At 40.5% G+C, this 14,871-nt stretch overlaps 1 protein-coding gene across 2 annotated transcripts in view; it reads right to left on the bottom strand.

Moving 5' to 3' along the window:
* Positions 1-14,871, bottom strand: part of LOC124169776 (uncharacterized protein DDB_G0271670) — a 113,002-nt gene that overhangs the window by 21,896 nt on the left and 76,235 nt on the right. For both annotated transcript variants that reach the window (XM_046548509.1, XM_046548511.1), the window contains exons 5-6: positions 2,275-2,401; positions 219-330 (exon numbers count right to left, since the gene is read on the bottom strand). In XM_046548509.1, the coding sequence (XP_046404465.1) occupies positions 219-330; positions 2,275-2,401 (239 nt within the window). The remainder of the gene's footprint in view (positions 1-218; positions 331-2,274; positions 2,402-14,871) is intronic.

Raw genomic sequence — 14,871 nt, 5'->3', positions numbered from 1 at the left:
CCCCCTGCCGGGAGAGTCATTGAGATGGTCCTGCATGGGTGAGCTCATCAGGGATAGGGCCAGGATTAGAGACCCTTTGGTGGGTGTACCACGCCCATTATTGAAGTACCTGCTCCATGGGCCCGTGAAATGCATTTTAACCTATTCGCTGCATGAGAGGAGAAGGTTTTCGGAGATTGAACAGCAGCGAAAGGGTTAAGGAAGACTGATTCACTTACTTTGACATCAAAATCCCACCCTTGGGCTGGTGATGGCCTTTGTTGGCAGAGAACTCTTTGGCATGCACATTCAGCTGATTACCATTCTGTGGCATTTCTGCCGACGTTCGAGCTGTGAAATAGAGCAGTTTATTATTTATATAGTGAATTTCTTAGGACTCAATATAAATGGCTGAGAGCACTTAGCAGAGAGCAAGACCATAGCAAGGACAGGAAAAGATGGGAGCCAAAGCTTCAGACCCCCCCCGAAGCATTTGGAAGAAACAATGGTTAGTGTACCCCTCCTAAAATTCTTCCTCTCTACTGAAACACCCGAAACTAGTTTCAGGCTGAGTCATTGCAGTGAGTAATCACAACAGTGATTAGAGAAGCATAAGAAGAGCAAATGATATAAAATTCCTATCGGAATGCCCATCAAATAGCAGATAAACAGATGACACACAAGTGCATAATGTAGCATCCAGGTGCAATGCTACATTCACCTGTGGTCCACTTAATAACCACTGTTATGGGTTTTATGATGAAAACAAACATTACTTCAAATACAAACAGTAGGTCCCTTTCATTTTCTATTCCGTAAACATCATTAGCCAGATGTCCATTTTAAAAGTCACATCTTACTCTCAATTTTGAATAACTACGTCTTCTTTCAAACCAAAATCAACATTAGCTCATATTCTCAGGAAATTTGCTCATACATCAGGGGTAAAGTTCCAAATAAAACTCTGGTTTCTTTCTCAGCCTTTGTAAGTGGATATGGTTGGCAGGGGTGTAGCCAGGAATTTCATTTAGAGGGGGGTCCAAAACCAGGGGGGAAAATTTTTGAAAAACGGGGTACTAATTTTTAGGTATTAAACTAATTTTAACACTTTTCATAATCGAAAAAACTTCATTTGTTGTTAAAGAAATATTTTGTAAATTCATGATTTTTCAATATTTTGTTTTCTTTTATGAAGAAAAATTATCAAATTTTTATATTTTTTGGGGTGGGGGGGGGGAGGGTCCGGATCCCCTGGACCCATAGGCTCCGCCACTGATGGTTGGTTGAAATCATATAAAATTGATTTTTGAAAGACTGTTCCAGCTTGCATGACGAAGGCGTCATGAGGGGTACTTTAGAAGACAGTATTATAGGATTGGTTTAAAATGCTTGGCAATCAGCACAATTATTACAACTTCTTTATATTGTAGTCACAGGGAAAAAAGTAATGAATGCATCCTCAATCTCACATTTAGGAACCAAGAGTGGATATGCAAATACCTGCATTCCAACCAGCCCTTAAAACAGCTGAATTAATAATGCCATAGTTCCATTACACCAAAAGCATGCAAAAAGAAAGGGCATAGCCGGATAAGAAGGTGAAAAGGTGAAGGTGTCCTATTTCATCCCAAATCACATACCCCAAGTACAGGAAAAATCCCAGAGGGGGGACTTTTCACCTTCTTATCCGGCTATGCCCTTTATGAAAATTACAGAGCATGACAAAAAAGTTGGTGTATCTAATATATAATGGCCAAAAATAATCAAAATGTGCAACCAAACACCATCAAAGAAAGAGTTAACGTCTACTTCACATGAATATTAGGGCTGGTTGGATCGGAGACATCGGATCCAAAGTCGCGGAAGACATCGGATCTGATCCGAAATTTTAAATAATAGCTACAGTGAATGCAACACCCTATAAGGGTGAAAAGAGTTCCGATTCCCTCTTCAAATGCACCGTCGCATGCGATTCCTGTCCTACTCATGAACCGTTTTGTTTGAAAGCTCTCGCAGAGGTTACGTAGGAGAATTTCAGCCATGAAAAATAAATAAGGTAATGTACGACTGGCACATAGTGTGACTCTTCCCAAGAGATTGAACAATCATCGGGGGAATCTCAGCGTCAGGAATTTGAAAATGCATTTGGATCCGAAAATACCTGATCCGAAAGATCCGGCTCAAAAAATCAAGGATTCGATCCGCATTAGGATCGGCAAAAAAAAGATCGTGGATCCGTCCATCCTTAATAAATATTATTCCAAAAATATATATATTCCCATTTTCAGTACTTACTAGGAGGCCGATAAATTTCAAGAGTCGGTTTCGGCTTCTTCATCGAACTTCCCTCCTTTTTCTTCGGGCTCATCGAGATTTGAGCTGGTAGCTGCTGCTGTTGCGTTGCCATGTTGTCCAAACGAGGCTGAAACCATAAGGAAGAAAAGGTTAAACATACATTCCATAACAGTATTTTTAAAAAGTTGGCCAGGACCTCCTAATTCCCACTCAAGTTACCAGTTACACCACCAAGTCATTTCAACCTAAGTGAATCTCTAGCTGAGTTTTAGAGAACAAGGTATAGACATCTCAAGTCCAACTGGTAGAAAAGGAGGCAGGGGCCAAGGTTTCTAAGCCACTATTCAAGAAACAAACCCCACTCTGCCACTATTCTGCAACAGACGTAGTACTTCAAAACACTGCACGAAACACATAACATTGCATTCAATCACGTAAACAGGTGCAAAGTTAGGAAATGGGCCAAGGATGAAAATTGGTATGAAAAAGTATTAATTCCTCATTGGTATATGTATTTTTGCACCTATGTGCGATATTGCATACAAAATTACTTGATTTCGATATCCACATGATATTGACTTGGTTTCCAATACATTTCGATAGCTACAACATTTGATGGGCACATGCTCCAATATTTTAGTATAGAGGATAAATTCTAGAGCGTTAAAATTTCACCCTCAAAAAGAATTTCCAAAATCCCATCCATTACCCCATCATTCGGCACGTTCCATTTTTGTTGCTGAAACCATTACCGTCTATCAGGCAATCAGAACAAATGAACGCTAACACCTATTCCAATGCCAAGCTTATGTTTGAACTGAATGACAGCCAGGGGGGCCTGGGGTGATTGGGGGCCCTTGTCTGAGGCTCACAATGGGGTCCTCCCCCGGAATATTTTAGGAAATTCCATTCCAGGAAATGGATGTAATGCTAGTCTGGCTCTAAAAAAACTAAACAAAATTTAATAATAATTAGCAATTGCATTAGAAAAAGTACTACGAAAAGTAAGAATTACACAGCGTATATAAATTTTAAAATTTACTATGGTTCCATCTATTAAGTGAATTTGTTCATCAAAATTACTCTGCAATCTTAAAAACTTAAAAAAATCAAACAAAACTTTCATAAAAGCTTTATCTCCCGTCACCTTCACTTTATTTAGTTTTTTTATGTAATCTTTTTATGCAAATAAAGCAGCTAATAAAACGTAGAATCCTATAATCGCAAAAAAAATTTGGTGCAAGTAATCCGAGTCTTTTTCATTACACCTTCCACACACGCTTCACGATAAATGCGAGCCTTTTGGTGCCCTCTAAGCCCACGGCTATCGGCGATCACCGACCAGCAGACGTGGCTAGCTGTGAATAGGGTAGTTTCCTTCGTCAAAGAAAACGTAACGCACTGATTGCGATTCCTTACCCACCATTAGTGTATTCATAATTATTATTCAAATTATTCGGTTTTAGAAATCCCAGTTTAGACAAATGGCAATGGTCAATTTTAACCTCATTTGAAAAAGGCCAGATTGGCGCCCATGCTGTGCTACTCCAGGTGATGTCACAGGGACCTAGTTTCTACACGAGTGGATAGGAGTTTTACATCGTCTGAGATTACCAATGCATGCATGAGGCACAGAGCTCAGGGAAACATCTCTTAATAATCACCCATCAAAACTGCCTATGGTCGGAAAGTTTCCTTCGTTTGATAAGGTATTAACAATCCTTATTAAAGCCAAGCGCTACCTGATAGCAGGGTACTCCGCTACCTGCTAAAAGCCAGTGTCGTATCAGCGCTCAAAGCCTCGCCCCAAGGTCACCTCACACGGCGACAGCTGGAACCAGAAATACATCACACGGACTTTTCTCAGCATTCCTGCTTAGCCGTTGTGTTTTCGCACGCTTCAAATTTTTCACTTTCCGTTTAATCGCAAAAATTAGGTATCGTTATTCAAAAATCTAATAGCGTGAAATACGTACTCCAGGAGTAATAATCTTTCGATTTAGGCAATAAAAAAAATAATAGGAAACCACCCTACACGGCAAGTGATAGAATAAACGATGGAAAAGGTAACGGTGGGAATCACCGCGTGATTCAGAGAATGACGGGTCGAGCGATCACTATTTTGGTCCCTGAAACCCCATCGCTGAAGTTGTTGAGGTTGTTTTGGGTTTCCCACCGGGTCGTGTCGTCCATCGTCATGAGGACTGATGACGATGGACGACCATTGAAACGCCGGCAAAAATGGAGAACCTCACCCGGTGGGAAACCCGAAACAACTGGTTCAACACTGGGTCAAGTGGCCTTAAGGCGCAGCGAGGGGGGGTTTTGGGGGATTAAACGCCCCCTTCAGAGCTCAGAGAATATTCTAAGTCTAATCCATTTTACTTAATCGGATTGATATTATACTAACAGAATACATCTACATAATACCCTGCGAGCCACCTCTAGGGTGTTTGGCAGGGGGTGATCAATCACCAGCATGCAGCATGCAACTGGACTCCCACAAGCACACCACACCGTCCAAAAAACGTCCCGTATACTAACAAATTATACTACTATATGCTGTTAGAGATAATTATAAAATTGAGAAACATGCAATAAGTTTTACATAGGTTTGTTGGCTACACTACAAGTCATGCTATCTATTTATGAGTTCTATCGCTACCGTTATAATCTCTCATTGATCGTGGAAAAAATGAATTCTGAATCTGTCTGTTCTACAATCTATCTCTCTTATTTTATTTATATGATCTTATCTTCCGTAGTATGTTGGCGTCCGTAAGATATGGTTAACTTCGTTAGAAAAGACACTATTCTTGAATTTATCTTGAAGGTTTAGTCTATTTTTCAATCTACGGTCCGATAGAGATTCCCATCCGAGTTTATCTAAGAGGTCAGTTACACTAACAAGACTATCGTAACGACCTTTCACATACCTGGCAGCTCTTCTTTGCACGCGTTCTAACTCTGTTATTAAGCCTTTTTCATGAGGGTCCCAAACACTGGCAGCGTATTCCAAATGTGGTCTAACGAGGGAAAAGTAGCTAATTTCTCTCACTTTGTCGTCGCACTTTCCTAACTTTCTTTTGACAAAACCAATTTTACGATTAGCTTGACCGGTTATTTCTCGAATATGTTTATTCCACGATAGATCATTATTAAGTCTAACTCCTGGATATTTCACAGATTCAACAGTCTCAAATTGGGTACCCCGAAGCTACAGAATAGTGTCAGGATTAATAAAATATCCATCAGAAAGCCGTTAAACTCACCATTTATCACCATTTATCTTTAAAATTCCGCAATTTATCCATCTCGCACCTACTGCTTATCCTGGTGGGTATTCCATACCCCCACACACGCCGGTATTAGTTGCACCTAACCCCTCCCCCCAAGCCTTGATTCCTATCCGCTCCACTGCCGAGCATTGCCATTTTCCCCCTCCTCCAATCCTCCCTGAGTATCCATACTCCTCGCGAAACCGGATATCCCCGCAGGTGTTTCTGAGTAGTTAAACCCTTAATTAGGTCACCAAGAAAAAATATCAGATTACAATGTATGGGCACCATTACACATCTCACTTTTCAGTCTTTGACAAATGGGTATCATCAGAGGCGGCGCGTGCGTATTCGCGTGTTACCAACTGCACACCCAAAGATGAACGAATTATAAAAGAAAACAATGTATTCTTTCTCAAAGAGAAAGATAAAAAACCTGTCCACACAGAGATGGGAAATGACGCTCCAAACGCTACTGTTATCTCCGTGGCTAATTCACCGCTCTACAAGTGTGCGATCCCGTGGCAACGCGCGGGGCGCATTTTCGGTCAACACGATCGCTTCTGGGTGCTCGGGCGGGACGAGGTAAGCGGGGGTATATACTGTTTGGTACTGTTCAAATGAGTGATGGGAGCAGATTCAAAATGATGCGAGTGCGCACGCGCATATTTGGTGAGCGACTCGCAGCTAGTGTGACACAATGGGACATTATGATCCGTTTCTCAATGCAATTTTATAAAAAGTACACTTGGAGCGAAAAGAGGAAGGAAAACTAGGATTTTTAATATGTAATCTACATCTACATAGGATTTTTAATATGTAATCTACATCTAGGTACCTGGCAGCTCTTCTTTGCCATATCTTTCTCATGTGGTAACTTTTTCCATACTTTATACATGCAAGGTAGGAAATCGGGCATCAAGATAATTTTTATTTACATCTACATAATACCCTGCTAGCCACCTCTAGGGTGTTTGACAGTGGGTGATCAATCACCAGCATGCAATTGGACTCCCACATGCACACCACACAACACAAAAAACGTCACGCATACTAACAAATTATACTATCATGTACAAATGGGTGCAGTCAGCAGTCTCAACATGAGCATTTTATAATTTTCACTGAACGTTCATGTGTACAAAATGGCGGGGAATAGCGCGAATGCATGAACGAAATTAGAACATCTCACGTCCACGCATTCTCGCATGTGTTCTAGCAATTAACCGCTTTACACGACGCAATTTTGATTGCGCCTTCGTACACACGTCAGATTGTGCAAGTACGTGCCCCGTGTAAAACGGCCTTTATTCCCTGCAAGACTCTTCCACGGCGTTTGGCAGGAGGTGATCAATCAGTTACATGCTGCATGCAAGAGGACTTCCACATGCACACTACACGATCATAAAAATGTTACGCATAAATCCTACTGCACTAAGGTCCCATGCGCTAGACTTCCTTATATCATGTTCACGTGGTTGTGAGATTTAGAAAAATCTAAAACCCCTGAATAAGACCATAATTTGAGACAAATATCTACATCTAGTATGCATATCCATCATCAATCACGCAAGTCTCCCTCTTCGCACGTACATCAAAGATTTATTAATGAACAGCAGAAAAAATATACTCAAAGAAAAAATACTTTGAGACGAGCAATAGTGGAACACGTATTTAATGGCATGAATGTCATGAATTAAATTGCAGCCAGTACACTATCAAACATTGATTGTGAGTCGGAGAATTTCAAAGCCTTGTTCGAATTGTAATCAATCTGATCTTGTCCAACTGAAGGAAAATATCGAAAAGATCCGTAAGACCGATTATTATTTTTAGTTCGATACAACCCAACCAGGGGCGGATCCAGGATTTCTTTCTGGGGGGGCACAAGCAAGGACGTATCAAGGACTTTGTTCTGGGGGGACACAAGGATACCTCGTAATACAAAACGAACGCAATGATAATGGGAAAGTATTAAAAATCTTGCATACTTTTAAGGGTCTGGGGGGGGCACATGCCCCCGTGCCCCCCCCCCTAGATCCGCCAATGAACCCAACCATTCCCAAAAGTCCCAAAGCAATAAAACATTTTAACTCGATAAAAAGTCCGGAAAATCGAGGCTTAAATCCCTCCTTATTGGTATTATCGGCAATCCGTATCCATTTCAAGGCCTGATAGAGCCGTACATTAATCCGTGGGAGTTAATGTGTAAATGTATGAACGCGTGAATGAACACGGAAATGCCCCATGTAATCATCAACTTGTGCGAATGCACGAATAGGAAATAACACCCGTTCTAATTTGATTCATGCATTCGTACATGTTCCGTTCCACAAAAAGCAGTCACGCGAACAGAAATTAACTCGTACATATTAATGCACCGCGTAAACAGACCTTTAGACCCGGTCATTACTCAGCCGCGGTAAAAGAATACAAAGAAATATGGGGACAGAAAAAAAACACACAACGTTACCGATAGCATGACAGGGTAAGAATGGATAGCGTTTTTTCAAGTAAAAAAATCGAAAAAAAAATTAATACATACATCCCAAGAGACTGTCCTCGTCTTGCTTTGTCTAATGATCTCGCTGAGAGGAGGACATGGTGTACAATAGGAAAGAGCAGCCATTTCAAATCGCTCCCGATGTATTCCGCTGCAGAAAATGCGATGTAGCAAGCCCTTCCTCTGTCGGCAGTCCTGCGATACCAGCAGCCCAGCAGAAAAAGACGTCGACTTGATGTCCCGAGAAGAATCTCACAGGCTACTGATCGACACACAAGCGGAGTGGGATTCTTCGCATTAGAGTTCTACGGCAGAGAAATTACTTCGCAGCTACGGATGTTTCCCACGACGAACAACGAGTGAGAGTGAACTCGAGAAAGCCATGCGAGCAGGACAAAGATTCACCTTCCCCCACAACAGACCCTGTTTTCCACCAATTCCTGACCAGACCTTACCCCCACCTCCAAGTCCTCCACCCCGCCAGCCAATAGCAAGCGATACCCTTACACTCTTTCCCCTGGAGACTTCGATGACGGAACATTTACATCTACATAATACCCTGCGAGCCACCCCAAGGGTGTTTGGCAAGGGCTAACCTATCACCAACATGCAGCATGCAAGAGGACCGCCACATGCACACCGCACGGTCGTAGAAATATTACGCATACTAGCAAAATATACATGCTTATTCATAAAAAAACTTGCTAATGGTTAATAATTCCTAGAGCAAATACATGAAAGGTTAGAACTATGGATAAAAAATGCAATGAGCCATCCTAGCGAGTGATGCCATTAATCCTATCAATTGAGACAACGTTGCTATCCTTAATAGTAAGAGGAAAGAATGACATTTTATATCTCTCTGTTCTGCATGAAAAAAACATTTGTAGCAGAGTCTAGAAAAAGCCAGGATTTGTGAAACATACTGTGGGAAGATTTTCGTATGAAAAAGTGAAGAGATATGTCATATTTCGCACTCGTCCGACCACATCTTAAATATGCATCGAGCATACGGAATCCGCAACAGAAAGACTTAATCCGTGAACTTTATAAAATACAAAGGAAAGCCACGCGATAGGTCAAAAAAACTGCACCGGGCTTAGAGAAAGCGCTACACAGATGTTAAACGTATTAGGCTGGGAACCACTATTATATACTTAAGACTAATCCGCGAACGGAACAAAATACAAAGGAAGGCTGCGCGGTTCGTCAAAAACCGCTACGTGCGTACAGACAGCGTTACCCAGATGTTAAGCGGATTAGGCTAGGAGCCGCTGGAGATTCGGAGGCTGCGCGCTAGACTTATATTGCTTGAACAATTGAGTATGGATATCTTTAAGAACGACACGGAGAACATAATATTAGAGCCGCAATATATTTCCAGGTCCGACAGAATCGATAAATTAAGAGAGATGTTTTGCCGAATGGATATATATAGGAATTCGTTTTTCCCCCGAACCATAAAGGACTTCAATAAACGCTAGTCGTAATTTCCTTAGAGCACTTCCTTTTTATTTGTAAACGGCTGGTGTCCTAACACCCTCTGCCACAGGCATTTTAAGCGGCTCTTGGGGGTAATATGTAGATTTATATGGACTCGGAGGTTACGCACTAGGCTTAGACTGCTCGAGTAACTGAGAATAGATATCTTTCATTGACATGGAGAACATTACATTACATCCCCACCAGTTCTTAAACAGGTTAAAAAAAGATTTCGTAATCAAATAACACTATTACAATTTTGGCGCCTATAAATTTTTAAAATATACATTCGTAGCCAAAACGAAAAATTATTTTAAAATATTCAGACGTAACTTTTGATTTAAAAAACTCAAAGAGTAATATTTTTCTTGTAAAAAAAGTAAACGAAAGTGCGTTCCGGCGCTGCTACTTTAACTTGACACCACTGATTCCAACTATATTTTCATGTCCAAAAGAAACGACGAATCAAGAGAGATCGAACTGATACCTTGGTATGAGAGAATTCTCTCTCCTTCCGAAACAAGTAGTACTTTAATAAATGCTAGGCACAATTTCGTTAGAACATTACCTTTTTATTTGCAAACAGCTGGTGTCCTATTATCTTAACAATCCCCGCAATATTGAGGAAGCTTGCGGGGTGGATATATTTTGTAGGCGTATATGAACGGTGTCTCGGTCGATAAAATACATGGCGTTATTCGCTAGAACGGTTTACTGCACGTTTTTATTTTTCCACCTTTCTAAGAATGCATGGGCTTCATATGAGAATTATCAACCGTTGGGAAGTTTTGCCTTTGCAAGAACTTGCACATATTTTTTCTTATTATGCGTAATATTATATGACCGTTTGCTGTGCTGCCAAACACCCTAGAGGTGGCTCGCAGGGTATTATGTAGATGTAGATGAATGTTAAGGTGCGTTTACACTGTGTAACTTGTTATATAAAACAAGTTACATATAGCGTGTTTTACGAAAAAGTTACAAATCCGTGTGACATGTTACACGTAACATTGTGTTATAAAACAAAATATAGTATTATACGACAAGTTTTTCGTTTCCCGCTGGTTTTTTGTTTGTCTTGCATGCTGGTCATTGGTCATTCACTGCCAAACACCCTACAATGTCGCTCGCAGAGTGTTATGTACATATAAGCTTCCGCCATTCCGAATAATACGACAGTAACTTTATTTCAGTGAATACTACCTATTGAAGTTACTACACGACTTCTGTCGTAATGGATCGAGGAGAGCTCAGAAGCAAAAAGAAAAACAAAACGGGGACACGTACGAACAAAGAGCAACTTCAAAAATAAAACGCCCGAAAACCTGAGCTTCTGATGAAAACTGCGCGACAATTACGAAATAAACACGCGATTCCTCCTAATCCGAAGTGAACGCCGCTCGACTAGCCAATTAACGGATTGCACAAAAAATAGCTCCATAATTGCGAGAAAGAGTAGAATCCATCCAAATCTACGTATTCCCTACGTTTAGAATAAAATGAGTCCGTTTAGATACATTGTAAAATTTGTATTGCTTAACAGTGGATACTTATTAAATAGAGAGTCCAACAGTGGTGGCCTCCTTCAGGTTACACCGCGCACCACACTTTTTTTAATAATACTTGTCAACAAGAAACTCTAGCATACACAATAGGGATGTGCAGAGTCGATCATTTTAGTGATTCAATCATTTTGACTTGAGTCACATAAATGATTCAATCATTATGATCGAAAAGACTCAAATGAATCAAGATCGAAAAGATTCAAAGGAATCAAGATTGAAACTCTCAATCAATGGATGTAATAAATCACTTTGAATAATCGAATAAATACTGCCGCATCTGCGAAGAGCATTGGTAACGCTGATTGCTATCCATATTATCATTTCATATACTATTTTCATTGTGATTTCCAAATAACAGATAGTCAGAATACTCTGATATATATAATTTTACACCAAGGAAAATAGTGCAGAGGTAAACTTATGAAATATAGTATCAGCGCATGATGACGTTATTATCTCAGTCTTTAATGCTTCATTGCTTCTTCGAAGAAATTGTGGCAGAAAGTTTACAATGAATCACAGTTGATTTTTTGAGGATTTATGACAGGCAGTCATATATCTCTGTCGGACCGTAGATTGAAAAATAGACTAAACCTTTTAGATAAATTCAAGAGCAGTGTCTTTTCTGACGAAGTTAACCATATCTTGCGGACGCCAACGTACTACGGAAGATCAGATCATATAAATAAAATAAGAGAGATAGATTGCAGAACAGACAGATTCCGAATGTCATTTTTTCCACGATCAATAAGAGATTATAACGGCAGCAATAGAGCGCGTAAATAGATTGCATGACTTGTAGTGTAGCCTACTAACCTATGTAAAACTTACTGCATGTTTCTGAATTTCTATTCTATATTCTATTTCTAACAGCATATAGTAGTATAGTTTGTTATTATACGGGTCGTTTCTTGGACGGTGTGGTGTGCATGTGGGAGTCCAAATGCATGCTGCATGCTGGTGATTGATCACCCCCTGCCAAACACCCTAGAGGTGGCTCGCAGGGTAATTTGTAGATGTAGATGTAGATATGGTAATCAAAAGAACCTTATCGTCTTCATATTTTCCTTTTACGTGTTGTGGTGTTATTAATACCAATAGCTGCTGGAAAACATATAAGCAAAAGATTACACATGTATTCAGTTCTTTATAACATATTATTTAATTTCCTCACAAATATTTCTGCCCAGACGAAAAGAGATCAAGCATCGATCGTTCCAAATTTTGAAATAAAACGGAAACCGGGATGGTTGATATGAAACAGGAAGTCGTAGTGATTAATGATCGACTTGTTCGCCGAAATGAATCATGAGTAGAGATACGTGAAAATCGCACTTTCATTTTTATTTTATCGCACCTTCAATAACAGTTTATCGCATTTTGTAGCGTCTATTTTTAATTTACATGATGAGGTAGATGACGATAAATGTAGTGAAACATAATTACATGAAAAAATACAGAATATTTTAAATAATTATGTTGTAGAACAATAATGAATTAAGGAATAAGACATATAGTGGCGGAGGTGTAGCTTGTCCGCGCCCACTTGCAGTTCGCGGCCACGTAGAGTCCCAGCCAACTAGCAGCTGGCCAGTCGCTCACATTCTTTAAGCGGTGAGTGTCGGCGGAGCATTTAAACTGCGCTCGGCACAAAATGTATGAATTTTACCGTGGAAAAGGCAAATTTACGTAAAAACATCATAAAAGTCCAGTCATCGCATCTATGTCGCATTTATTTGCGCACATCGCATCTATTTCGCATTTGCGATTATCACGCATCTCTAATCATGAGTCATTTGATTCACCTAGTGATTCAAATATTTTTGATCGCTTCGTTTATGATCGACCCATCACTAATACACAAACTCGTACGCCTATATAGAATTGCATTTTTTATTTCGCCCATGGGATGGAAACTCCGTTAAGTGTAAATCCCTTCCCATACGTAAAATTAGATTCTGGTGCTAACAGAGGGCGACCAAGGAATATCATTATCCATCCACGAATAAGGGGTCATTGCCTCTCGTTAACGAGAAACGAGAGGTTTCCTAGAAGAAGTTAATGGAACCAAATTTTTGGGGTAGAAGTCGGCAGATAACCCCTTCAAAGGCGTCCTGGTTATTTCTACTCGCAAAAAGGTTTGGGTAAAACCCTGTAGAACACGAACACCAATCTGGGGATTAGCTGAGGGCGTTTCCTTAACCTCCTAACGGTCCCTTGGCAAGGTGGGTCGAGAAAAGGCCTGAGGCCCTCCCGCTGGTCTTTCCATGAGCCAAGTCGCTCCGTGATTGTTCACGAAAGGGTCGTCCTGCTTAAGCCTTTTTCAATGTCTTTAAGGGAACATCCTCGCCATCCACGACTCGCGTTCAGCGTTCGCTCATTAAGCAGTGTCGGCAAAGTTGAAAGTGGTTGACCACAGGAGGAATGATGGGTGGGGACCACTACAGAGCGCAGCTGCTGAACCGTTATCTGGATTACCCGAAGTAATTCCTTTATGGTCGAAAGGGGAAATCCCACTTTGCATAAATCAAGATGGAAAAATTTACCACATGGGAAAGGTGCTGCCCGCGAAAATATCAACGCCTGTTTTGCACGAATTCCTCTACACGGAGCTCTAAGCATGAGATTGCATTACCCACACGTCGATGGCGGATTCAAACTTCGTATAACTCGCAGATCGAAGTATAAGAAGATATTTTCTCAGACGACGTAAATCACTTCCTTCGTTTACCATCGCACTATAGTAGACGCGATCATGAGAAGAAAATTAAAGAAATAGACTGCAAAACAAAGAGACTTAAATTTCATTCTTCCCTCGTACTATTATGGATAGTAACATTGTCTCAATTGAAAGCAGTGGCGCCGACTCCATGGGGCCTGAGGGGGCCCGAGCCCCCTCAAAGATTCGTTTGGGGGGGCGGAGCCCCCTCAATAATTCAAGAAAATTATTAAGTTGTATTATACCTTGTGAAATCACATAAATATTGGTAATTTTTATTTCCCATGTTTGACGATAGTTACCTTTTAAAATAAATTCAACAATGTGTGTTGAAACAAATAATTATAAGGTTATGCAGGTTATGCAGGTTAACTGAATCAAGTGGTGTGAATCATGGTAGTGTTTCAGTGCTGCGACACACTTTGAATTTAACCTCTTCCCGGGGCAAGACCTCCGATATGGGCCCCCCCAATATTTTTTATAAGTCGGCGCCCCTGATTGAAAGGATTAATGGCGTCGCTCGCTAGGATGACTCATTGCATTTTTTATCCATAGTTCTAACCTTTCATGTATTTGCTCTAGGAATTACTAAACATTAGCAAGTTATTTTTATGAATAAGCATGTATATTCGCAGTCGAGTATAACGCAGGGCGGCCAGATTTGTGATGGGTTGTTACGACAAAAAAGCAGCGTTTCCAGTATGTTACACGAGTTAGGATGGGAATCTTTCCTGGAACGTAGATCGAAGTATAGGCTTCACTTACTTAGGAAATTCGAAGAAAATATTTTCTCACACGACGTGAATCTTATCCTTCGTTTACCATCGCACTATAGTAGACGCGATCATGAGAAGAAAATAAAAGAAATAGACTGCAAAACAGAGAGATTTAAAATGTCATTCTTCCCTCGAACTATTAAGGATAGTAACGTTGTCTCAATTGATAGGATTAATGGCATCGCTCGCTAGGATGACTCATTGCATTTTTTATCCATAGTTCTAACCTTTCATGTATTTGCTCTAGAATTACTAACCATTAGCAAGTTCTTTC

Source organism: Ischnura elegans, chromosome 12, assembly GCF_921293095.1.
Source record: "Ischnura elegans chromosome 12, ioIscEleg1.1, whole genome shotgun sequence".
Classification (NCBI taxonomy): Eukaryota; Metazoa; Arthropoda; class Insecta; order Odonata; family Coenagrionidae; genus Ischnura; species Ischnura elegans.
The sequence above is the reverse complement of the archived record's forward strand: the minus strand, read 5'-3'. Positions and strand labels throughout refer to the sequence as shown.